Below are 27,908 nucleotides of genomic sequence, written 5' to 3' on the forward strand. Positions count from 1 at the left end.
AGAGTGGCTTGGGCCTCAGAGAGGGATTCTGCAAAGAGAAGTGGAAATCTGTGCCCAAGCAAGAGCCATTTCATACCTCATGAGATACAAAGCTTACTCTGAATCCCATGCTGCAACCAGGCATGCGTGCACTTGCCTCCCAGCCTCCAGCAGCCTGGGAGTTGTGCAAAATGCACCCCCAGTTGAGAAACAGGGGCACAAATTCGGAGCGCTGGTTTTCAGGAACAGGGTGGGGAAGGAAAAAAACAGAAGGGATACAGAGTGGGGACAGATAAACAAAAAATCACATAAGTGGGAGGGAGCTAATGGTATTGCATTAAATCTTGGCCTCTTTGGTTTCTCTGCTGTTTGCTGCTATGTTACACTGATTACCTTTAGTCTCCAACTAGAATATGGTGCATCAGTTTCTCTACAGAAAAATCTTGCAGTTTTCGTCCCCATGCTTAACAACTGCTCTCCTGGCAAACCTTGAGTCTGAGAAATATAACGAATCTGAGGAAGGAAAAAGAAACATGGCGAATGATTTAGCTCTTGTTTTCAAAATCTGATCCACACAAGTTAAAAAAAAATATTTCATTAAAAAAATAACAAAATGACCCTACAGTTCACCAATTACATCTTACACAGGAGGAAAACCTAATGCTGAATGCTTGACAGTGCTCTCTCACTGTCTTAGAGGGAGCTATACATAAACAAACCTCTACGCTGACCTATATAAGCAAGCTTTTCAAGTTCAGTCACAGAAAAAAGGGCCTGGGGGAATGGCTGTCAGTACCTCCTCAGCCCGCTCAGATCCTAACTATAATGCATTAATTCTAAACAGGAAAACGAGCACAAGAGCTCTGCTTGCCTACAGAAGTTGAATGATTTTTGGCGTGTTCTCATTATACAACTCTACGACATCCTTCACATGTGCTGTTCTCATTGTATCCTTGCCTTTTACACATCTAACACCTGTATTTCAAGCAAATGTCTCACATAGAAAGGGAGTGCACTCCAACCTCTTGGTCTCAGAAATTTATTGTTGAGTTCAATAGGAAAGGACTGGCTTTGTCTGAAATAGGCAGACGCTTTTGTCCATTGAAATGCTTGTCGTGCATTTATTTTGGAAGAGAATTGGGCACAGTCCCACGCCACGTGCCTGCACAGTGTGGGACTACCCCTGGAGAACATGTAGTGGCTGGAAAATAGCAGAAGGGAAGCAAAAAAACACACAAGGACAGGGCACTGAAATACCCTGAACCAAAAACCAGGAGAGCAGATGAGTTCAACGGAAAACAAAGGATTTGGGAGCCAGGAACATCTGAGAGGAAGAAAACTGACGGGAAATAGAAAGGAAAGGTATGCACCAGGCTTCTGCTGAAAAATAAACAGACCAAAATAGGCAAGAACTGAAGGCAACACTGCCAACTTTCGATATTTAGTATCCTCCTCAATTCTCTATATCAGGGAATAAAGAGAAACCCAGTCTGACCACAAATGTTTCTAGGTCATGCAGTTGTTACTTAAGCCCATTATAAAGTCTAAGAAATTAGGAGGGGAATAAAAACTAAGTCCATTAAAAGGTCTAAGAAATTAGCAGGAAAAAGACTATGTATTAGTTCAAAAATTTAACATTTAAGCACCTGGGCCTCTTTTAATAGTATTAAAGCTCAGAAGACATGGCTATTTTCCACTAAGAAGTGCAGCTGTTACTAGACAGAATCTAAATAAAAATAACTACTCTGAGCTGACTTTCAAGGCCTAGCTTCTTGGTTGTCACACACCAGGGGGACAGGGAGAATTCAGCATAACGCACTTGCCCGTTCATTTACTGGGTGACACACAGCGTGAGGAAGGGAATTTCCTTGAAAGCGGTCTCCCGCAGTTGCTGTGCTTGCAGACACTGAGTAAAACACTCCAACAAATTTCTCTGAAGCCAATTTTGCAGCCCTGCCTACACACGATGACAAGCCTGCCTAAAGCAAGGTGATCGCTGGTGGTGCAGAAGGGGTGAGAGCTCCTCCACCATCCGGGATCCTCTGGCACGAGGACCACGCCAAGAGCAACACCTGCCTGTATCTGGCATCACGATCAGAAGATCATGAACTAGGGTTACAGCTCCCCGCTTCCTCACCCACAGCAGCACCCTTTTCAACAGCTATTTACAGCAGTACGGGGGCAATAACAGAGGTCATTCTTGGAAATTGAGTATTTTGATGCTTTTCAGTGTCCAGATCTTCTCCCGCAGGTCCTTCCTGCAAATAGGTTTGCCAAGCTCTTAGAAATTTTAAAGATAGTATTTCAAATTATTTCCGAAACAAGTGTCTTCACTTTTTCCTTAAAGAAAACAGTAAATCATACTGCTGATAGTTGTTTCCTCTTTCCTTCTCTATTTTTAACAGCAATACACTGCACAAATGTCTTCTAAATACTGGTCAAAGTCAACCCATGTTCCACTCATAGCTCACTTCCTAACCAGAAAACATTGAACTTTGTGTAAATGAGGGAAACAGAAAAATGAAATGTTACCAAAATCAACACAAAATCAATATATTCCCTTACAGTTATTTTAACAGAAGTATTTTTGGAAAAGTAAGTCTGGTTTGTAAGCACAGGGAGCCAAAAGCTCCCAATATGAAAACCAGGATCAGAAAAACTTAATATTTTGGAGGAACTGCTACTAAACTGCATGGTGAATCAAACATGTAGAAGTTAGTAAATAATAAGCCAGTGCCGTTACAATTTGGATTTTCAGTAGCCTTCTTCACTTTCAAAGTCCAAAAATTGTTCGCAAAATCACAGTTCTGGTTACGTTCTTTCCAAATTTCCACATTGTGCTAGAAAATAAGACCTCTCTAAATATTTTATATGGTAGTTGTTCTACAGCTTTCATTAAAAACTTTTTTTTTTGAAGTCAGTTCACTAATGCCAAAGGTGTCAATAGCTGAAAACACCAACATTGTAAAGGCACAGCTTCAACATCTTCAAGGTGCATATATACAGCATTCTTACAACAGTTGCTTCTAGTTCCTCATGAAGTATAGTCTCTTAAATCTTTAAGCTATGTTAGATGGATTTCCAGAAAGCATCACAAACAGTTCAGAAGACAACTAGTTCTGACATCTGAACAGGTATTCCAGAATCAAGCCCATTTATAGCAATTGAAAGAAAGATTATAATGCAATTACAGTGGCCACAAACTTCAGTTTCCATCAGAAAAAGCAGCTTCAATACCAACATGTATTTTGCAAGATACAGGGGAAAAAATGAAAATCAAATCAGAAAAGCAGCATAATACACAGTTCAGTCTGGAAACAGGAATTGTATTTCTAGGACAGTCATTAGGACTAGATTAAAAGCATTGAACAGACTTGAAGAAATACTACTTAATAGATGTTATTAACATTTGAAATTCTTGGTCTAAGGATCTGAAATTCTTAAGTTGCATAAAATATGCATATGCTTGTGAAAGTTTTTCTACTACCTGGTCATACTCCAGTGCTCCTGGGTACAGTGGCCATCCAAGAAACAGCTCTGCAATCACACACCCTAACGACCACATGTCTATGGCTTCATAAAACGGCAATCCCAGTATGATCTCTGGTGCTCTGCAAATCAAACATGGTTACTGAATGTTTTCCTTTGGGAAAAATAGTAATTCAATAATCCAACATGACAAAAACATCTATTATTTGAAAATCACTTCATTAAAACCATAGCATCAAAGAACGCATTTTTTTTATCTAGGTAATCTGTAGTAAGATTTTTATAGCTTCAAGGTGTTTTTTTCCTACCAATATCAGTTTTCTATATACATTAAAATAACCACTCTGTCTGAAAAACAGAATGCAACTGATTCAACATTTTTGCCTTTTCTCCAGCATGTCCCATCTGATCAGTGCTGTATGCCTGTAACTACACTCTAAACACAATATAATGATTTATCTCAAAAAAAAAAAATTAATCTGACTTGCACACTTTCAAACTGGACAGTATGCCGAAAGCTATTTAAAATACCAATTTAATTACATAACTGCAAATCCTTTATGCACTCAGATTTATACAAATTGATCAATTTTTAAATCACTTAAATGAAGCTAAAGCACTTGCACAGGTTTTATTTTTCCCACTTAAAACAAATTCGAATTATTTACACAACACCATTTGAATTTATTTCTGTACTCAACAACTTGGAAAACTGGTATTGACACAGCTGTTAAGGTGTTGTGTTTTTTTTTTTGTTTTGTTTTGTTGTTTTTTTTAACATTTCTGTTCACACTGAGCAAAACTAAAGTATTCCACAGAAATCAGCTGTAATTACATTTGCTCTTTTTAAGCCTTCTCCCCAGTTCCTTCAAACTACAATGTGATTTAGTTTTAAAATACAGAATCTATTGTTAGCTTAGCATGCGATAGAACAGTATGAAGGTGATTAAACCAATACGGTAATTTATGTCACAGCCAGGCAGAACAGTAGCATTCAACTGACCACATCAATTGTTGCTGAGAAAAATCATAATTGCTCACCTGTGTAAAAGCTTAAAAAAAATTGTATTTCAGCACATTGCTGTATCATTTTAACATTCCAAAAACAAAATGAACCTCTTAACAGACTAAATTCCCATATATCTCATTTATCTTCTTTGACATTTACCTTTAATTAAATATTCTTTAATTCACAGAAATTGACTGTACAGGGAAGAGATTTCTATTTCATGCCATATTGGAACAAATTCCTACTTCATACTACACTGAGACAGAACTATTTTGGATAGTAACCCAAGAACTAAAGTAGTTTCTTCACTTTTGACATGCCTATTACCTAAAAGAGGTGATGGTTGGTGCTAGGAGTACTTCTATGTACCTATGAGCTCTGACTCCAGACCTGCATGTGCTACAGCTTAAATCTGCCAAACTTGGCTCCAAGGGAAGATATTCACCACCATGGGAAAGACTCATACCAGTGCTTCACTGCTCACTCTAGTCACAACCTGGTTTGGATGCAATCATCTGAAGGATAAATCTTGTCACTAGCAGGGAAACTAGAGAGGCTCAGTTTTCTACTGTGCTCAAAGATTTGATTACATTAAACTTCTAGAGATCACACATATGCGGTTTTGCAATGCAGGATCATGACACTGCAGTAAGTACTAGCTAGTTTTGTTATCTGAGAAATAAATGTAATATATCTACATGCCACAAGACTGGAAATAGCAGTAAGAAATGTCTGCTTTCACCGGTGGGATAGATGCCTCCCTGTGCACTGTTGTTATAGATCTCTGTGAAATATGCTTCCTTTTGTTGTATTATGTTACAGCTCTAAATAGTTAATGAATATACACAGAGCCTATGGATATAGCAGCTCTAACAAATGCTTGTGCTAAAATAAGCTCTTTAGAAACCTCTTATATTTACTCAACAGTTAATATGTGCACTGTATAAAAATAGCCACCGTCAGTCAGTCTGTCTCTGGTCTCTTTTGAGGGATAGGATTGCAAATAAAAGAAGGCTAAGGGTAGATACGATGACAAAAACCAGAAAGCTTTTACTGTATTTCAACACTTAACCATCTGAAAGTTGTTCATGGGTACCGAGCAGTTCTGCGATACCAAGGGAAGCGCGAACACCTCTGAGGAGCGGGAAGGAGAGAGCCGGGGCCCTCTCTGCTCTGAGACCAACATGCTCCCAGGCAGGGCTGCCGAGCAGCTCAGAGAGCAAAAATAATCCTCACAGGAGCTTCAGGTGAAGATCACGAAGAGCTGTTATGCCACAGACACTGAGACTTGGCTGTTTCTCAGGTTCAGCTCCTGTCACGGCCTAGTGCAGGCCCTTACGTGGTGCAACTGTCCCACACGTGATGGAGTTGTGGGAGGGCTTCTACTGGTTTTGATTATGTTTAGATTGGTTTTAACCAGCTCAACTACTTTTAAAAAAAGTTTGTTCGTCTTCCTTGAATGCCTTTTTTTTTTGGATTTTTTTTTCCAGTTATGCACTATTTGGACAACTAGGGAGCAAACTGTTTGAGAAGCGGTATCATTCCGCCATTTTCTTTTTTAAGGTGATCCACGCTTCTTTTTTATACAAGAAAAAAGATTTTCATACACAGTTTAAAAGGAAAATATTACCGTTCTTAACCACCACAGACATTAAACTGGACAGTCAGAACTCCAGATGTCCCAACACAGTCACTTTAACCTCAGATTACTCAAAAAAGGCTATAAGATACCAGAACTTCTCTCAAAATAAACCAGCTGCAGCGTGCACACCGCTGCTTGGTATCTACTAGGGTTGCCAAGATGCCCAGTACTCCAGAAGCTACCACAGTGCCCAGCTTAAGCAGTAACATCTGCTTTACCATACCAAGGTATCAACAAGAATTTAGAAAATTCTTATTTTATTCTTATTTATCTAGTACTTGAATGAAATTACAAGCAAGATTTTACAGCAAGCTAGCATGTTTTCTTCTTATCAATGTTATTTAAACATTAACTAAAAACATTAATGCAACACAACGTTTCATTTCAAATTTAAAATGCGACATAACTATGCTGAAAAGCTTCACTTTATTAAGCACTAATTCTTAGATGAACATATCCGGAGCATTTCATTTTCCCTTGACACAGCACAGCTCAGTTTATCTCTCCTGAAGCAGCCTTTTCCAACAACCAGAGCTATTTAAGATGAAACATGCAAGTGAGGATCTGCTTCAGCCTCATTTGGATAGTATTATCTCTATTTGTTACATCGCAGACCATGAACACAGGTGCTATCCTATGTATTTCTTGCAAGTTTTATGAGGAAAGAAGCCACGCAATGTGTTCTCTTAACTTTTTCAGATGGTCTGGTCGTTAGGCAAGTTACCCACCTTAGAATAAAGCAACAAAATAAACAAATTTGAAGAAAAGTGAAATAATTCCTCAAGGGAGGATTTAAAAATTATAAAATAAATCAAAACCTTAGCATAGCAATAGAAAAATCCCTCCAGCTTTTACAATGGAGTAACGAAGAAAAAAGAATAAGAAGCAGTCATACTAAAAAAAAAAATGACAAAGCATAGGAAGTCGAGCTGTTTCAAATGATCATAACCTATAAAGCTGTGGTCAAAAATCTAATTTAGAGCAACAAGTAGATGAAAAAGCTAAAAACCAACAGTTAAGGTACATTTGAACTGAAGAACAGCATAAATTACAATAAATCAGCAGCTTCCTAGCACTGCTAGTTTGCTGAAAAACTAGTTGAATGCAAGAATAATCTCTAAAATTTGTTGCCACTGAAGGTCTCATAACAAACACACCCCCTCACATTTCAAAGAAATCAGACTAAAGTAGTACGTAAGGGTCTTTGTATCTACTGTCTACCACATGCTATTACTTCAGATACTGACCACCAGGGTTGCCACTCCTCAGACAGGTGAGGAGTACACAAACAGCCTTCCTCCCCTCATGGCTCCCACTCCTTTCAACACGTCTGATTTCTTTCCTGGGCCAAAACCTTTAAATACCACCTATACTAACTTCCACACTAGAAGGCGAAGATCCCAGTGCCTTACGAGGCAAAGAGAGCTACTTGCTCTCCCCAGGTGCTCTTTAGATATTCCAGAGATGCAGAACACTGGGAGCTCTGGCAGTGTTACCTATTACCAGGTTTCTTCATTACCAGTTTTGCAATAAAATTCCTTTGAAATACGTCATTAAGTTTGCAATCTGAAGTACACCAAATAAGCATTTTCTCCATAAATTTTGGCTTCCAGGTATTTGTATAGTTGAAGGCAAATGCAGACAACATTTGTAATATAAGCACGTAAGACAAAATTTATGCTCTCCTTGTATAAGCCTAACATTACTACCCCTGTTTCATGTGACAATACCTAATAATTCATCTGCTCTGAATACAACACACTCATCATTATAATGAATACTAATGCAAAGAAGTCATAAAAAGGGCAGAAGATTTATCTTTTTTTCTTGAAGAGTGGTTGAAAGCCATCCTATTGATCAAGAGAACTCACATAAATGAATCAGTTTTCAACAGCAACTGAAGTTAAAATAAATTACAAAACAGAACAGCGCTTTTTCCACTACAACTACTAGCATAATACAAGCATATACTTCATGAAAGCAATAACCAGATATTGGTTGCAAGATGTGTCATTCTTCTTCTAAAGAAAGGAGGTCTAAGAGAACGATCAGATGCAGCAAAGAGTAATTCGAGATGGCAGTAGACAATCTAACAAATGCTCTCACATCCAATTCATATTCTTCAACTACTAGTCTATCACAAATGCAGAGGAGTACACAGAGGAGTGCAAACCTTTCCCAGTGAGCTGCAAGAATGTAGCAAAGATTCTAGGCTAGAGGGATCCAAATTCAAGTGTCAATATTCTTTTTTTTTTTTTTTCAATATGCACACAAGTACAATTTAATGATGTTATGGATGCAATGGGACTGAACCATGTAGTGACAAAATTTGTGGATGACAAAGGATTTAAAGAACAGCTGCTTCTCTATTGCTTGCGATGGACTTCAGAAAGAATTTCAAATACACAATTAGATCAACACCAGGACAGGCATTAAGGCATACATAGCAAACAGTAAAACATGGAAAAGTAATGTAAATTATTCATTCATTGATTAGTTTCCCATAAGAATCAGTATCTTACATATTAACTAGATTTCAGCTGCAAAAAATGTAGACAACTTTACAGATTACTCACAACAATATATTAAATTGGGACCAAAAGTAATCAGGATATCAATATACATGTATATTTTTAAATGATAAAGACATATCCAAAATTATTATGTCTTATATAAAACTAGTGATATTCCCTCACCTTGAATAATGTGTGTTCACTTTTGAATTCTGTGTTCAGTTTTGGTCACCCCCATCTGAAAAAGGATACATCAAATAGAAAAGACGCAGAGAAGGACAATATAAATTAAAGAACTGAAGAAACTCAGGCACAAGAAGAAATCCTGATTAGGACTAGATAGCTTCAGGAAAGAATGAATGAGCAGTAACATTACTCAAGTTATATAAAATAACAGGAAAGAAATGGTCAGGTCTTTCTAATGCCCTGCCTCACTCTAAATGACCAAGGAACCCCCCAGACCCTTCGAAATTAAGGACTGATGCAAATACAAAAGTGTGTGTGTGTGTGCGTGTGTTGTTGGTGTGTTTTTGTTTTTCTTTTTTTTAAGCCACAACTAATTTAGTCTTTGAATCATGGGCAACAATCGAGGTAGAATATGTTAATAATATTAAGGAATGGATTGACAGAAAAAATAGCCACAACCACTCTAGATTAAATAATAAGGTTCATATTAATGTACAATAAAACCAGCCACTAACTGGGTAGAGTTGGACAAAAAACATAAGGTACTGAAATGAAACTTCCTGTTAAGGCAAATTTTCTTGAACAAAACACCCAGATATGTAAATCCATAGATCTGACACATACATGTTTCTAATTTCCTACATATTAAAATCACTATTGATTCACAAAAGTAAGAGTTACTCAAGCAACACCCTTGATCTAAACTAAGCAGGCTTTGCCATCTTCTTCAGGACTCTACACAAGTAAAACATATTACAAATAGGATATTCGCTGAAATCATTTTTGTTGTTTTTGTTTTTTTTTCATAGTATGTTGGGCTTAAAAGTGAGATACTTTTGGATATTAAAACACAAATTGGTAGTGTCATGTTAATGTACTTGTTCTCTTTGAAATACAAGCACAGTATGCAACGCCAGATAGATACAATGCCAAACTACTCGTTTTCCTCGCAGTCCTTTCAAAGGACCGTTGCTGTTAATTTTTAAAGCAAAACTGCACCTAAACATTCACAATCTGGCTTTTCACAGTTTTCTAGTCTTCTTTCAAACATGGTATGATTAGACATTAGGCAGCACACAACTAGTGAATTCTGATTATTTATTCATTCATTTACTTTCAACTCTAAGAAGGTTAAAGGATTTAAACAGAGCAAAGACACAGATGCTCAGAAACAGACTAGACAATTTGGCTGGATAGGGGCATCTCTGTCTTTGAGGTGGCAGGAAAGAATTAAAGATATCACTTCACCACTCCAGCCTATGCCACCATATCTCACAAGAGACAAGGAGAACAAATATGTTGAAAAAGATATGAGACGTTATCCCTCCCATTCACGATTTCATTCCTCCTTTGAAGGAGTGCTATGGAATAGCAGGCTCTCACTTGGCAAGCGATAGTGAAGACAGGAGGAAATGAGTCACCGTATCTCGCGTAAACTTCTAAGGATGCGTTATTGCTATGGTGTTGTCCATAGGCCTGCACAAAAGGAATTTTCATTTCCTGACAGAAGAGACTTCATTTTAGCATCATAAAACTTTTCCATAAAGCTATGTAACGTCCAATGGATAGAGAGACCTACTAACATTGCAATTCCACCATGATATGTGTTATATATAAACATGGAAGACTGACATGCAGCTGCCACTTTGACTTTGAACCCTGACCCTGAAAAAGAGAAAGGATTTTAAAATCTTATGTATAGAGTAACCCAAACTACATAACTACTCGCAAAAAAGAAGCAATCATAGCAAAAAAGGGAACTTAAAACAGGGCTCAAAACCAAGGGTGGAGAACAAGAGACAACAGGAAATCGAAGCAGACAAATAAATAAATCCTAGATCATTTTGTCAAGTAAAACAAAATGAGAAAAAAGCTATCCCAGCACTCTTTCCCCATACTGAAGAATTTTGTTTCTAAAGTCTCATCACCAATTTCAACTCAATTAATATACCTTCTCTAACCACTTATAAGAGACAGTAAAAGTTTACTTTTTTGAAATTTTCAGCTGAAAGTAATAAAATGAAAAGCAAATTTCAACAGATTCTTTCCCACTTATTCACTATCTCTAGTTGAAAGAAACTTTATTAAAACCAGAAGATATTTGTGCCTGCCTTTTTCATAATTTTACTTCTCTCAGAAAGACTGCATCTTAATAAGTGACTTATTCATGTACTTGATATGCTGAACAGCTTTTTAATTACATGAAAATTAAAAAAAGTGGGTACTGATGTAGCAGTTTAATGAAGAAAATCACATATAAGGAGAAACTCTTCAGAATTTTTTTACTGGTAAATAAAGTCTGCAATTTAATAAATGTTATCTATGTTTTGGATAGCACAATGTTAATATGCAGACCATCAAATGAGGTTACTTATTGATGACCACATTTTGACAACATCCTTCATGAACTTGCACTGGCATGCTTTATTGCTAACAGTGAAGCCACACTGCAGGGCTTTACTGGAAGAGTGGAGGTTGGCAAAGGATGGACGGATGGTGTCACCCAGACATGGCCTCTGCCTTTCAGACAGCTACATTTGGATAGTGAATGCAGCATTGTGATTTCATGCAGTTAGCATGATACACTGAAGTCACTCTCGAAGAGCAAGAGAAACAGACAAGTAACACCCTCATTTTCCAGCAGATGAGTTCCTTTATCTCCTGCCCTCCTACCCAGTAACACACCCAGGCCCCCAGATGGTGCCCCTGATGACAGTGGAGTGTAGGTGGTGACAGGCCTACACTGGTGTCTAAACTCATTTTGCACACCTCTTACTAGAACACTTGCTTTTGTCCCTTCAGCATAGGACACATACACCTGTGTACATCAGGGTCAAAAGCTCAGCCGCAAGCCGGTCTCTCTGAAGTCATTTTCTAGCACTCACCTGTTGCACAACAGTTCTCTGCGTAGGTATATTGCACTGGGAACAAATATGCTTGAGATATCTCAAAAAGATACAAAAGTCTTCTAAGCATCTCTACCTGTTCTGAGAAGGTTTATGTGCACTTGCCTGGATGATGGCTGGTGATAATTGGACGGAATTCTGCAACTCAGACTGATAAAGTTTGTATTTAATTATATTGTTTGCATTACAGAAAGCTCACCGAAAAAAAAATCAACACAAATGTTCCTGAACAGGCGAAGTGATTTCATGTCATTTATCTCAGACATTCAGATCATTCTGTATTCATATAAACTAGTACGCTTATCTTATTTACCTTCCTAATAATGTTTTCCACCTTATTGGAATAAGAATTTCCCCATCTATTATTCTGCCTTGCAAACTGAAGGTTGTTGTCCATGACACAATCCTGCCCTCTAAAGAAAAAAAAAGTATCAGAAAAGAAAAAAGTTGTAATTTTAGAAAAAAGTTAATAGTTTTTATAACGGAAATTTTATGTAGTGATACTGGATTAAAGAAATTGTCAAATCAAGCATCAAACACTGACAACGTGACCCCAGGAAACAGAGTTGCTGAAGTCATTCTGTTTAAAAAGACAAGCAAGTAAGGGTTGTAGAATAAATTAACATTTAAAAGTAGTTATATCAAATGAACAGCAATGCTTGATCACTTAAGAAGTTACTTAAATGGAACGCCAAAATCCACTTCACTCTGGATATTCCCCTATATAAAGTATTATCCAGTCACTTAATAGTTATGTCAGCTGAAAAGTGGGAGGGGGGAAAAAGAACAGAAGCACCATTTTTGCAATTGTGGGGAAAAAAAAACAGAGCAGCAACTGGGGCAGGTGGGTTAAGACACATGAAATCAATCTGTTTTCTCAAGGTTATCCCAATAGAGACCTTTGGTGAACAGCAATATTCTTAAACACTTCTAGGTTTTAAATCCACCGCTAGCAAATACATGTATATCTGGCACATTTTATTCAGCTCTGTTGCTTCTACAAAAACAAGGCACAAAAATGCTCCCAACATCCAGTACCTGGTGACATTCACCAATCTTAACTTTAATTTGTACGCTGCTGTACTAATTTACGATGTTCTGGTAAGTGAACAGATTGGATGACCTGGTCAGTTTTTCCCCCTTCTAGTTTCCATGATTAGATCTCTGGTGTAAAATATGACACCCCCAGCAGGAGTCACATTCTCACTGGTGTTTTAGTGGTTCCACGAACATAATCACACAGAAATGCCAGAGCCTAAGCCTGTGGGCACTAGGGCAGGTAACTGACAGCATTCTGACAGACCTCTGAAATGACATTAGAAGATCTGAAATGTTAGTCTTTTCCTCCCCACACAACTAAACCTATGGGCTGCTCGCACGGAAAAATACACAAGTCTATTTTGGTAGGCTAGACTGTAAGACTTCAGCCCTCCAGTATGTCACATCACCTGCTCGCCACTGCACGACAGTCTGCTTAAAGAATCCATATGCAACAGCCCTCTGTGTACTTCACTCCAGCCTTGAACCCCACCAAAACCAGTTTGCTGTTTTTCCCCTTTTTGTTCTCCTTTGATATTTTGTCTTCTCTGCTTCTTTCCCCTATTTTCCTTCCCTGGTACCACATTTTAATTTATTTGTCCTTTCCTGTTGAAAGGAGAGCCACTCTATTCTTAGAAGAGTTTGAGATCCTAAAATAAACTGCTTAACTATGTATCTATTACATCCAGATTGATGCCATGTCAGAGTCTGACAGCACACTGCAACAGGAATGCGAGCGCAGCAGAGAACCCCGGCATTCCTGCAGGCTCCGGAGTGCACATATTTTTAAAGTAATATTATGTACAAAAACCTTACCCAAACACTAAGACGTAGAAGTCTGCTTGGTTATTTCTTCTTCTCACTACACGAGCGTTCAAGTTTCTTAGCTTTTAACTTCGGTTTCCCTTTTAAAGCAGTTCTGGCCTGACATCGAGCACTGAAAGTCCGTCTCTCCACAGCCACGCTGAAGAGGAGCTCAGGGTAAAGTGGAATCCACCAGAAGTCTTTTTATCAAGCAGAAAGTTATAATTTTGCTGTCATGGCAAACAGAAGTTAAAAACAGCACGGTTTAAAGGGGAAAAAAGATAATAATGGGATCTAGATAATAATTGGATAATAATGGGAGCCTTTCATCCAAGTAAGCCCTTTGAGTCCAGTCCAGTACACTAATAATTGAGAGTAGCTCGTAATTTATGGCTGAATACTTCATTCTGTTCCTAATATAGACAGCCATTCACATAACGAAAAGGCACACTTGTTGACAATATTAACAGAAGCCGTAAGGATCAAATAGTCAGGGAACTTTCCCCTCACCCCCCGAAATACTACTGCAAAAATAGGGCTGCAGCACGCTGCCTGCTCGCTGGCTCGAGCTGTCGTTGTATAATAATTTGTCTCCCCAAGAAAAAGGGAAAGCACCCCACCTGCCCTGCCCATTTTCCTCCATGAACAGAGAAAGTTGACACAGAATTTCACAAGGCTCTGCACTAATTCTGCCGGCCAAGTTTTAAAAGCAATAAACATTTCCTCAACTGGGATGGGGGGGGGAGAGCTGTAGTTATTTCAAGAACACAACTGTCCTTTCATGGAACTATTCAAAAGTGTATTAATATAATACAAATAGGAATTATGAAGCACTCCCAAATCTGTACTAACCCAATAAATGACACACACACCATATAATAGCCATAGTCCACGTAAATACCATACTATTTCAAGACCACACGTTAGTTTCAGCTTTCAAATGGTCTGCAGCAAAAGACAAAACCAAAACATGCCAACTAAAATTCATTAGAAATACCAACTACTAACAAAAACTGCAAAAGGAAAGCCATTGGGAATTGTCCCTATTTTAAATGTAATATAAACTCACTAAACCCTGACCACTGCCCTAAAGGCTAACGTATTATGGGAATTTACACAGTAGAAACACTTTTTCCACTGGAAATATGAAAGCTAAAGTTAGCTGGCCTTCTCTTCCGAAAAGGTATTTGAGATTTCCCTGGAGGTGTGGGGAATTAACACCTGTTTTGTTTGTAGCATATAGGAATTTCGCAAGGGAAAACGTTCTCAGATCAGAACATTTCCTTTTTTTAGTCCCAGGAACTGTTTTCGGATTATGCTGTTAAACAACAAATTCACACTGCAGAAGTAAAGGCCCTGCACCACAGGTACAGCACGAGGAGGGAGGCCTTTCTGCCCTGCAGAGCTCCTAGGAAAGCCAGGTCCTGGTGGTGTGCTGCCTTTCAGCTCCAGCCCGATGTACCAAGGGCATTTTCCATCACCTGCACCATCACCATCTTCAGTAGTAGCCAGACACCAAACCCTTTCCTTACGTAGGCGTGGGCACTGCTGCTATTTTGCGTCCTTGCTTTTTAGCAAGGCTCCCGGCGCCACAGGCCTCACTGCACCCTCAGGAGTAGTGTTAACGCTGCCTTTCGAGTCAAGTTCCTTACATCCTCTGGGATTTTTGCATTTTTCACCTTTATGAAGTCCATCTAAAATACAGGTGTAGCCTGAATACGTTAAAATCAGGGGAAAAAGATCTCTTCTTGAAAGAAAAACGTCTCCCAGAAGCAGCCCCTACCCCTCCGTTTCAGCCATGTTCTACACGCGTGCTGCCCACAGCCTGGACAGTCCCTCCACATGCACATTTCTATAGGAGGGGGCAATTTGAATGCTTTTCTTCTATGCTCATGATCGTCTAGTAAGTCGTTTTGGTCACTGACATTGGCCCAATATTATAAGAGAAATGAGCGAGGAGCATTGTTCCCATCTCAATGGGATTCTTGCATAGCATGATATTTCTCCACAGTCAGTTTGAATGAATGTTTTCCTACTGAAATCTCGATTTTCAGATTGACAGCAGCATAGAGAAATTTTTGTTGACTAGATATAAAAAATTATGTTATCCATAGATAAGGTAGCATAAACTATCACAAGCAGAGGAGCAACATACTCAAGGAAATCCCTGGGAGTAATTCCAATGCCGAGCCAGACCCACACATTTGCTTACATCTACCCAGGAAGAGCGTTTGTCAACCCGTTTTGAAGAGGCCCTATAAACAACAAATATGTCAATGACGTCGCCAGGACATGAGTGAGCAAAATTATCCATTAGATACAATTGTCGAAACTGCAATACTTGAAGCCTTGTAGAGAAATAACCTCTTGAGAACGGTTATAAACAAGAACTGTATCAGGACTACATCAAAATCAAAATAGAAGAGACCTAGAGACTAATAACCTTATGAGGAAAAGAGTCCATTAAAACAATGATAAATATGAGTATTTTCGTTACTTATTTGGGAACGAGACTAGATGACAGTGACATTTTTTTTTAAATCATTATTTTATGTCCCTGACATTGCAAGTACCCTTAAACAAATCAGCCTTGCACTATGATCTAAAATTACAGTTTTTTTAAAAAACAGAAATAACTAAAAATAACTGACTGGGAAAGACATAAAACCCAGCAGATATCCAAGAAAAGCCACATTTTTGGAAAGAAATGGTAATCTGAAGAGAAAAAATATTATAGTCTACAGAAAGTAAGTCAATGATTTACCAAGTCATGACACGGCATGGGGAGTACTTAAAGACAAAAAGCTGCCTTGGTCAAGTAGAAAGCAAAGAGATCTTTACCTATTTAGAGACCTCAAGCAATTGTTTTTGTTTGCTTGTGTTTTTTTGTTTTTTTTTTTTAAATAAAAGGCAAGACAATCCAATAAAATACATTATGACTACAAAGGTCTCAGTTCCATAGAATGAGAAGTGATCACGTATTTTTGCACATTACAACCATAACAGAGTATATTTATGTACCTGCTTTATTTAAACCTGATGTAAACAGGTTTGCATGATTTATAAAACTACAGGTGCAAAGATTTCTTGATGCCAAATCTGTTTCTAAATCTTGTTCATTATTTTAAACACACACAAGCAATTGATTCGCTTTCAATTCAATATCACAGATTTCAGTTTAAGTTCATATGAACTGTCCTAAAAAGTATGACTGGCTTTTTATTGAACAAGGTCAACAGGATGAAGTGTTCAACTTTGCTTAGTTTTATTAGGGGAGGGGGAGGAAAGGGAGGAACTGAAAACACAAAACCCCACAGTCAACCTTAGACCAACATCTGTAATGAACACGTTGTGCACAAATGTTTTACAACTGGAAGGTTTAAGCAGTCTATAAGCAATGTCTTTTAATTAAGAACAGCATGGCAATCTTAACAATGCATCGTGTTACCAGCTTTACCAAGTCAAAAAGAGCTACCACAAATAGGCTTCGTTCTACAGAATAAGCACATACCTCACCGTGTTGTGTATTTCTTATCCCTCACTGGTGCCAGTATACCCACTGAAATGAGAGACAAGTGAAATCAGAGTTTCTTTGTTTCACTGTTCAGCGTGGAAAGAAAGCATTAAAAGAAAAAAACTACCAATTCAGAGGTTGAAGTTAGAATAGCTGTTAACTGAATTCAGTGATCATGCATTTAACCCAGCATCATCTGCATTCTAGCCGATTTAAGTCAGGTGTTGCTTGACTGTGAAATGTCTATGTTTATCTTCGGAAGGGGAAGAGAATAAACTGAACTGTATCTTGGAGAATTTTATGGTGAAAAATCATCTCTGGAGATATCCCCTAAATAGGGGGGTAAAGTACAGAAGTACTGGTGTTATAAAATTCAAAGCGGTGTCTCTCGCTGTAAGCTTTCTACGATTTAAAAAAATGTATAAACACAAGTGCAATTACAATTGTCATATTGTTTGGTATTTTCTAAATCGTAAAAGGAATAGACAAAAACTAGCTGACTGCATTAATTCTCACAAGTCAACACAGCTTTAGTTAAGAACATTCTGAAATAAATACCACTGAAATCCAGCAAGCACGCTAACACTTCAATAATGAGTCACTGCCATGTCATAACCACGTCAAATCACAAAAATATAGAGGCAATGTTTACGAGCTCAACAATTACTTTAAAAGTAATCATTTAGCTAGAACACATGACTTGTATTTCCCTATGAAAGGCTCTCAACTTAACTGGATTAACACACTATTGATAGCCAAATTCCGCTGCCAGGGGCTACTGTCAAGTCATCATTTCCAGAACAAACCTATAAGCTAGTTTCTTTATCCTGTGTCCGGCTATTACAATAAGCTCATCATGAATTTGCTCCCCAAATGCTCTAAAAAATGCTGCAAAGAACATTCAAGAGCTGCGTGACACGGGATTACCTGTCCTGCCGGAATTAGGACATGCAGCAGTCACAGGTTAGAAGGCTAAATACCTTCAGCAGCTAACCAAGAAATTAACATCCAATTTTTCCAACACTGTTTTTTTTTTTTACTTAAAGACAATTCAATTTGAATGCTGTGAAAGTTGACTGTCACATAGAAGTCAAATCCCAGACATCCTGTTCTAGGGAGGAAAAAAAAAAAAACAGCTCTGAGTTTTCATGAAAACATTGATGTTTTTCCTATCTAAAGCAGCACTCACAGATATTATGCCTACTTTCCCCACCCACTTCTTAAAGCACACGTGACAACTGGGAGATTTATTAATAGCTGGATAAGTGAGCTAGGAGAGAAGTGAAGTAACCTACGTCAAGGTACCACTTGTGCACCACCACGCACTCGGGGTTATGCTACTGGGCAACGTGCCCCGCACTGCGCCACCCACCTCTGCAGGATGGTAATGGGGAGCAGGAGAGCTTCTGATCCTTGTTTTCATGCAGGGCCTAAGAGCAATTTCAATACAACCACAGCCCTGCTTTTTTGTTAACCCATTCCCGTTTACAGCATCTGGCTAAAACGAGAAAGAAGCAAACTTAGAGAAGAATTAGTTAGTTCCTCCTATTCTCCACACACACAAAAAAAAAAGAATTGGTTTTAAAGTTACATTTAGTAAGAGGAACAAATAAAAGACTTGTTCTAAACTGAGGAATTTTCAAGTCTACTTCCTTCCCCCTCTGCCAGCAATACTGTTTGTTTCCTGAGACTAATAAAGCTGAGCGGGTGACGGAGCACAAGCATTCCTAATGAAGGAGCCCTAAATGTCATTTTAAAGGGCCAGAGGAGAACAAGCAACCATAAAGGTTACAGCATAGACAACACACAATCCAAAGAAAACATTTTTGTTATGTTAGGGACAGGACAGGCCGACGTGCCAGCTGCAGCCAAAGGACTGGGAAACAAGAAGTGGCAGCCCCCAAGCTCCTGCACGGGCACGGCTGGCTGGATGGCACCACAAAGTCACCCGGCCAACACGACTTACCCCATTTAATCAGCAGCTAGTGACTCCGCTGCAAAAACATCGGTCATTCACGTGGTAACATCCTCTGTTGTGACACAGATCAGGACCTCTCCAGCTCCCCATCGGGACAAAGTATAAAATCTATTTCATCATCAAGCACAACCAGGCTGTGGGACTCTGCTGCTGGGTTTGGTCATGCTAGGAATGTCTTTCCAAAAAGTCTCTAACATGCAACTAGACACAACAGAAACAACCTAAGGAAGCTCAGGAGCTCCAGATTGAATGCAGCTGGGAGAACATACCAGCAGCTGGCAACACAAATGCGCCTTCCTAGTTTTTGCTGCTTCATCTCCACTTTGGTTTTCACTATCAGCCACCAAAAACTGAACACTGAATCGATCTTTGGCTGTTCTGAGCTGGTTGTATATTCTCCGTTGATTACTGGAGGCTCATGCACGCATTCCTTTGCCTCTTCCCACCTTTCATGGAAAAGGCTATACTTGAAACAGGAGAAATAATGAGATTACGCCAAGGCAGAATCCCCCCTGTCCTTCTACAAAGGAAAGGACACCCTCCTGTCATCTGAAAGAGAACGCTGTCTTACAGAAATACACGTCTAACACTTTTATTTTTGTAAAATATATTGAAAACATTAGCCCTTAACGCATATTTATCAGTTGTGCAAACTTCACAAAGCACTACAAAATTTCCACATTTTCCTTAGGCCCACCACAAGTGAGCTCAAAGAAGTTCCGGAAGACTACAGCTAAGGGAAAGAAACCACTGGAAGTTCAGTTTGAATACAAACAAAAAGGCACAAAAATTAAAAAAACCTTCCCTTAAAATCCAGCTTAAGTTAAAAGCTTCCATTCACAAAAAAAGAGAGACCATGTTGAACCACGTAACAGATGAACATCCAGCAGAATGGTACGAATCCCTTTCAGCTACCAGTTTTTAGGAACAGATTAGCCTACTCCATGCAAGGGAAATAAAACATTTTAAGTAAAATAAATGAAGTAAATCAGATTAAAAAAAGAAAAAGAAGAAAGACTACCCTAGAAAGTACTGTGCCACTGAGCCCCAAGCCTGCAGGCAGCGTGGGAAGGACCTGATCTTACGTAAGGTGTTATTAAGGCAGCAAAGCTGGCTGCTTACCTGCAGATACTTAAATACTCAAAATAATCGCACAGATTAGTGAGCAACTGTCAGAGAAAAGCATTACCTACCTGTAACGTAGTCAGAGTTCCTCAAACTCTCTCCCCACGTGTATCCTCTTAGAGGTATACGTGCCTTAAGGGCTTCAAGTGGCAGATGTTGTCTGTAGCGTGCTCGCTAGGGGCCAGCAGGCAGAATCGGATTTACCACTATTCTCTGTACACCCACACGGATCCAAGTTCTGGAAGGATTCCCCAGCCACAGAGCTAATTATGGTTTATATCAATAGGCCAGTATGGCAAGGAAAAAAAAAACTTGTTTTACAGGCACAAAGTATTCTTCCTTCAGAGAGGCACAGGAGGAACGTGAACTCCTAGGAATAGCCAGTGATACCGATATCCCAGAAGAGGCATCTGCTCCAGGTGCTTCAGTTAAAGGACAGTGCAGAAATATGGGAAGAATGCCACCTAACAGGCATGTCAAGCAGGGAGTATATTTTAGAACAAACCTGAGCCATTTCTCATTTTGCAGATACTTTCTGTTAGGCTTCAGCCCGCAGAAGTTTGGGGCACAAACCGAATACAGCAATCCACTGCTCTGAGAAGGCCTTTGGGGCAACAGTGCCGAGGAAATTAGTAGAACTGAACAACTCCATGATTCAGAAGTAACCCTGACAGCCTTAAACCACACTGCCTGCCTTTTGGGAACAGGCAATTCTTCCCCTGGAGTGCACACTGTGCCTTCCCTGGCCTATCAGGGCATGCAGTGCTGCATTCCTACATCAGCTTTAACCACAATGGACAAAGGAGAATTTAGAGTGGCATTACTTCTCAATAACTGAGCCTTTAAATACGAAGTTACATCTCTTAATACAGGGAAGGTACTGCACCATTCACTTTGTCCAAGGTTAAGATTTTGTTAAAGGGTCAGACTGGCAAGGATGCTTTTAACTTCTGTTTCCCCAGTCCAGTCTTCCTGGGGCTATAGGGTCCTTTGCTTGACGTGCAGCCCTCTTCGTGTATACCTTTCCTCCTCGTTTTCCACCTGCTCAAGTTGAGAAAACTCATGTATTCCTTCATAATATCCCCTTTCCTCTCTCACCTTATTGCTGTCTTGGACTCTACAGTCCTATGAACGCAGCTTTTCATAGAGCTCACAGATGAGGTCTCTCATCTTGTGTCCTGCAGCACATTCAAAAGGCAACACACCGCTGATTTAGTTAGTCCAGAGCTGTGCACATGCTGACCAGCCAGGTGGCTGCTGTGGAAAAGCAAAGATAACCACCAGCTTCTTCCTTTTTGCCTTACAGGAAGCACCGATTTACATCTTCGCTCTGCAGCTGCTGTTCATGCCACCTGCAGCGGTACCTTCAGGACTCTGACTGAAGATGAAAACACTTGGAAGGTTTGGGTTGGCTTGGGACAAATGCACACATTGAGAAGTTTGTGGGGGAAAAAAAAAAAAAAAAAAAAAAAAAAAAAAAGAAAACCTACTCCAAAGTTCTCCAAAATCCACCAGATTATATCAACCCAGCCATCACCTTATTTCCTAGGGCAGCAGTTTGTTCCTTTGTGGAACCGTGACTGCAGGCAACCAAACAACCCCTGCAACAAACTGACCACAGGGACATCTTCAGCATGGATGCCTTCTCTTGTCCTGGAGGCTCACCAGTGGGGAGCTACAGATGCAGCACACGCAGAGAAACTTCGCAGATGGATTTGTAACCACTCCCTAAGGATTAATGAACAGGTCAAAGAAAATATTCAAAGAATCTAGAGGAGGAATTGCATTGACACAGTCTTGTGCAGAAGCAAAAAATTAAGCTGCATCACTGAAATTTAAGAAGTGAAGAATGGATCCACTATGGTGATCCCCCTTAACTACTGTTAAGCTGCAGAATACTTGAACTTTTTGATTTGATAATACACGTTACCCTGGGTACTGCCTTTCATTTATTTTCACTTCAAACCCCACGTCAGGTGCTTGACAACACTCAGGTTTGTCACACGGAAAAAAGAGACCTCATTCTTAAGTCACTGTAAAAATGTTTCAAAATATGTTTATAAACTGCTGAAGCAAAGCTAAAGCAAAAGCACGGAAGCCAGAGGAAATGAGTTGTTGCATCTGATTTTATACATGCTCCAGATGCAAGTGGTGCAATTCACAAACAGAGACTCAGGTCACGCATGTGTGCAACTCATGGGGGGGCGTGTATAAAGAAAACATAAACGCACCACCATAAACAGCAGCATTTCACGTTATTCAAGCAAGCAGAACCTAACACGCTAGCTTTACGAAACGGTGCTCTCCTTACCTAGTCCCTGGTTTCCCAGAAGGCGTACATCAGCCCAGCTCTGGGGCTTCCTCTGTGCTGGGCACCAGCGCCCAGCTCTGCAGGGTAGGGCCGGATGCTCACCTTCCCTGAAGGCTCGTGGCAGCCCTGGCAATCCCACACAAGCACCAACAAGGCAGGCACGGGGCTCTTGGGCAGGAGCAGGAACCGTCTGAACTGCAAAGTAAGGCCTAAGGGTTCGGTTTTGGACAGCAGGGAGAGCAAGGGCTGAGGTTACCGCTCTGCACTTGGTACTCCTAATTTATACAGCACCGTCTTCTGTGAAACGACCGACATTGAAGCAGATGACTTATCTTGGCATGACCCATGTGAAACTGCTGATAACCAGGTTAATGAACAGGTATTTCACTGGCCTCCTTTCATACGTGCCTGCAACAGCCGACCACCCCCACCCAAGCCAGATTCTCTGGGCACAAATAAAGAAAATGCCGACGTGTCAAAAAAGCTACACAACATGAAGTAAAGACACAGAGCACATCGGCATTAAATATCAGACCACGATCTCAGGCTTCTCATTCAGTTTTACGCGAGACACCTCTAGGCTGGAACGGAGGAAGAGTCACTTGATAGCGTCTGCGCACAGGCTGAGAACGGTTCTGCGGATAAAATGCTAAGGAAAAAAAAGCGTTCCTCGTTTGTAAATGCTTAATCACATCCCATGCAACCTGAGAACAGCCAGAAATGAAGTGCTAATTAGGTTTAGGCGATGCTGAAGTCATTATGTCAGGAACACAACTGCGTGGCTCCAGACCCACCACCTCCTTCAGCGGCACGAGGCCCCGCTACGTTCCCACCGCCCTGCAGAAGAGGGATTAAGAGAGCGCGATGGAGTGCTCCAGGCACTAATGACACACTAATTCCTGCTTATCCCTTCCTTTAACACACTACAGCGTTACAGTACCCCCGCTCCCCTGCCCCCAGTTAAATATCTGACGCTTTCCTAATTTTTTGGGGGGTGCGTTTTAAACGGCTGTAAATTAAAACCAACTCGTCCCTACGTTAAACACTAAGTTAAACAGGAAAATGAAACAGAACAAGACAACGCAAGGGACACAAGTGGCATTGGCAATGAAAACACAGGACGGTATGTCAACGAAACAAAACAAAACTCGAACCGTTCAGCTCCTAGGAAGGCAGACAGACCACTACAGAAACAGCAAGAAATAAACTTCATTATTCGCTAAGCACTTGACTTCTGTTAGTGCCTCTCTCTTACAGAAATTAATCATCATCCAGACAAACTTCAACTGCAGGGCTTTCCTAGCAACTTTTCACGTACAGGAAAGCTTCTGATTCAAGAACACTTTCTCAGGGGCAGTTGTTGAAATAATTCAAGATGAGATGAAAACCGAAGCCCAGTAAGAAGTTAGACTGCATAATCCACAAATCCTTTCCTGCCGCTTTCATTTCCAGGACTCTTACTACCCAAAATGCCAAGATCTTTGACTCCACTTTTAGCTACTGCTGCAGAGAGGTCACAAGCCCCAAACCGGCTGCATCTCCAGCCAACACTGTGCCCGGTATGGCTCGTCTCACGAGGGGAATATCCAAGCATGTCAGCACACAGACTCTGCCCTGCAGCCCCCAGTCCCCCTGCTAACTGCAGAAGCAGAGGAGCAGCCGCAGAACTCTCCAGTCCTGCTGTCCCTTGCTCGTAGCAGCCAATACCAAATCTGTTCTTCACATAACCCTCTACAAAAGTCAAAGACCTACGCTACATCCTCTGTATTTCCCTCTAGACCAGCCCAACCCCCACAAACCACAGCCAGTGGTTTGACTCAACTTGGAAACTAGGCCAAGTGGAAGATGCAGGAGACATTTTCAGAGCATCTGAGAAAACATCCTTCTGGTGAGGGGGGAATGGGCGTCTGGAAATGCTGCAGGAAGTTTCAAGGTGTTGTAACACTTCTAACAACACAAGCACAGCCAAACAGCATACCTTATGCTAAGGCATACAAGTTGCATCTTGAGCTAAGACGGTACTGGATGACAAGAAGCGAAAGATCAATTATCAAGAGTCAGAAAATTAAAAGCTAAAAAAGAAATTTAAATTACCAGGGTTCAAAAAAGCCCTCAACACAATATATTGTTACCTGTGAGACGAATAATTTGGACTTAGACATTTTCAGCAAATACCACTAACTGCTACTAACAATTTGCAATCACCTCAAACCAGCTTTAAAAAAACATGAAGTCTTTAAAATTGATAATACTATAGCAATATTCAGTTTAAAACTTTTCAAATATATTACATACACAGACAAGCTTTGTTATGAGCTATGTAGTGTATGCAGTTCTTCAAAGTTATGAAATGCACTCATCCAGAAGTTACCTAAGGAGTGTTTTAACAAAAGCGTACAAAGATAAAAATAAATTAAAATAAAATAAATAAAAACAAGAACACACTGTTCCAATTTAACTCCTAGAATCAGCTTTGGACAATTAAAAGCCACTTTAACTTCACATCAGTTTTGAACCTGCAACCTCAAAGAAGAGGAAATTGAGCTGTGTGCTATGGGTGCATGCACGTGTGTAGACACACCGCACACTGATACTGGCATTAATGTGCAAGCTGTTTTTCCAGGTCATCTGTATGCATTACACCTGAAAGAAAGCACACTCTCAGGAAACATTTTCTCACAAAAGAGCTTATGTTTTAAGCTACTTTGAACACTCACTGTTGATCAACAGTTCTCAAAATTCTCCACGTAAAGCTTTCAAGATACTGCTTGAAGATCCTACTCCAGTGCAGCTGTGAATTAAGGGAACCAAGTAACGAGATGACATTTTAGAAGAGTCTGCAGCGCTGTCCCGGGACAAGAGAAGCATCCCTGGCATTTACAAAGGGGAAAAAAGGCAAGACCTACAGCAGCCCTTAGTCCGCAGAACCAAATTCCACAAACAGTTGATTTGCAGCTCTGAGAAAGCTGCTTTCTGAGCAAGCATGTAACCTCGCTGGATAAATCTCAACTGCATACCAACAGCACAACTGGCACGCTGCGCTGTGTCAGAGCTTGAGGTAGGCCCAGCAAGGCCCAGCGAACCATACAGCACGAGAAAAAGCCTGAGAAATCCTGAATTCCCCGGAGCCTCCAACAGAAGTTTAACAGAAACACAAGAATGAGATGAATTTGCCTGCTCTGAAGACGTGCTGTGATGTTACTTCTCCCCTCAAAGAATGAGGCCTTTGGAGCCCGGCCTCCTACAGAGCAGCCACGCAGATAAGGCCGTAATTTACAGAATAATCTGCTGTCTGTGTAAAATGCCAGGTACCACGTTTCCAAACATGCTATTTTTAACAGTTTATCCTTCAAGGTGATACCGTGTGCTAAGAAAGACATTTTGATTAAAGACATTCTGAGTTTATCACAATGGTTAGTAAAGAAAGCTTAGACTTTTGGACGCACGAGGAAATTAAGTGAGCCCTAACCTGTCCCAGTTTTACCATCGTCTCAAGACCTTCTCTATGAAGTATGGATGTGGTTGTTTCTAGTGCTTAATAATTTCGGGGTTGAGACACAGAAGACCCTACGTGCAGCCCTACTCCTCCGCACAGCGTTGTGTGTGTGAGAGAAAATGCTTCCAGGCAGCCATTTGCTGTGGGACCTCGGTCCCACACTCACATTTCAATTTATTTTCATATATAATTTTATCTGTACCTAATTACATCCCCAATACTTGTTTTTATGGCAGACACCTGCCACTTCTCACTTCATGCTAGAAGTCACTGGAAGTTTTTTTCTTGTTGCTAGTTTTTCTAAATGATGGCATTATTTTACATGTCAGTTCAGACCAAAACCAGTGAAGTGTAAGATGTTTTAGGTGTGCCCCCCTTACCTATTTGAACTTGTAATATCAATATCAAGTCTATCATTTAACCCCAACAAACCGAAATACAGCAAAAGCAAAGAGCTCTTTCTCCTTTAAGATGATAAAGGAGTTTCCCTTCTCTTCGAACTGTAGCAGCCTAAACGCCAGGAGAACTGTCATCTCAACTCTGATTTAGGCAGCGGCTCCTACCATCGCTATTCATTCAAAACCTGGGCTGCAATTACTCGAATCTCCATCAGATACACGGTGCCTTCTAATGCTTCATGTCCTAAGCACGTCTGCTCCTGCTTATGTTACTCAGAAAATCTCTAGCTCAGAAAAATGGCAGCTCGAAGGCTGGCCACTATGTCACGCACTCCCATCCTCGTGATACTCCTCTGAATCTTCAGGGAGGATAAAAGCAGTTGTAAATTTGCAGCCACCCTGCCATTCTTTTCCACAGCACAAAAAAACAAAAACCTCTAAGAACAAGAGAAACCTGTTCTTGTTTTCTGCTTCTATTAACAGAGAGTAGTAAGGTATCAGGGACCACGGTATGTTGACTAGAAAATATTAAGAGAATTGAAACTGTATTTATTAGCAAATAGACGTAGATAGTTTGGGGGAGCTAAGTCCTTTTCGTGGTTCAGATTGGGTCCTGGTAATCAGGAAATGGAAGTTCAAAACAGGAGTCAATTAAACGATTAATGAACACTGCAGAGAGTGCAAACAATCTCACCAGATCAACAAAGCCATTTGTTTGCAGATACGAGCTACAGAAGTTTATCTCGACATTAAATTCTCTCTGCTCAGAAAAGAAAACAAAGCAGCAATCACAGCCTCCCGACTTTACAGGGTGAAAACTGGGCAGGAGCGCCTCGAATCGCTCATAAAAGCAAATCCATGCATTATCACGTTATCGGGACTCTTTTCCCATATATATTACTGACAGTAACCATGCTCACAAGTATAGCAGCTGACTTTGAACATGCTGACCTTGAGCAGGCAAATGACCTTAGCAGCATGTACTTCTGGCTTATTTCATTGCAACGGCGAGGCAGCCTCACCATCTATAGTAGTCTAGAGTCTCTGGCCACCACCCCTGACTATTTTAAGATATCCCAATACACTTCAGTGATGCACAGTTCAAAGTGATAGAATAACATCTGCTAGCATATTTAAGTGCAAGTTGTTTACAGAGGAATTTTTAGCTTGTTCTCCTACTTGGCTTCCCTGACAGAAAACTCCATTTATTAAGAGTTTTACTTCCTATTTTTGCATCTACTTTTCTTTTTTTTTTTTTTTTTGAGCAAGAATTTTAGGTATTGTGAAAGGAGAAAAACAAGACGTCCCACTCTAGATAAAGCTTATTTAGAAACTTCAAGTATGTGACAACAATGGGTGGACTTGAAAGGCAGTTACTTCCTGAGATGTCAACTCTGCATGACTTCTTCCCTGGATAAAGAAAACCTATATTAAGATACGTGTTTATTTGCATGCCAGGCTTTAAATTGATACTTTATACCTGTAAAGTGTGGGCTGATCTCGTGTTAGGAAAAGACAAT

General features: G+C 40.1%; 1 protein-coding gene and 1 long non-coding RNA gene across 6 annotated transcripts in view; both read right to left on the minus strand.

The window, feature by feature from the left end:
* Positions 1-27,908, minus strand: part of HIPK3 (homeodomain interacting protein kinase 3) — a 66,287-nt gene that overhangs the window by 17,394 nt on the left and 20,985 nt on the right. For all 5 annotated transcript variants that reach the window (XM_084287046.1, XM_084287043.1, XM_084287045.1 and 2 more), the window contains exons 3-4: positions 3,467-3,590; positions 373-492 (exon numbers count right to left, since the gene is read on the minus strand). In XM_084287046.1, the coding sequence (XP_084143172.1) occupies positions 373-492; positions 3,467-3,590 (244 nt within the window). The remainder of the gene's footprint in view (positions 1-372; positions 493-3,466; positions 3,591-27,908) is intronic.
* Positions 8,831-13,615, minus strand: LOC311209607. The gene is made up of 3 exons (XR_014618436.1): positions 13,579-13,615; positions 12,038-12,137; positions 8,831-8,870 (listed from the first exon to the last, which is right to left on the minus strand). It is a non-coding gene; the product is annotated as an uncharacterized lncRNA (long non-coding RNA).

This window comes from Netta rufina (assembly GCF_964035555.1).
Source record: "Netta rufina genome assembly, chromosome: 5".
Classification (NCBI taxonomy): Eukaryota; Metazoa; Chordata; class Aves; order Anseriformes; family Anatidae; genus Netta; species Netta rufina.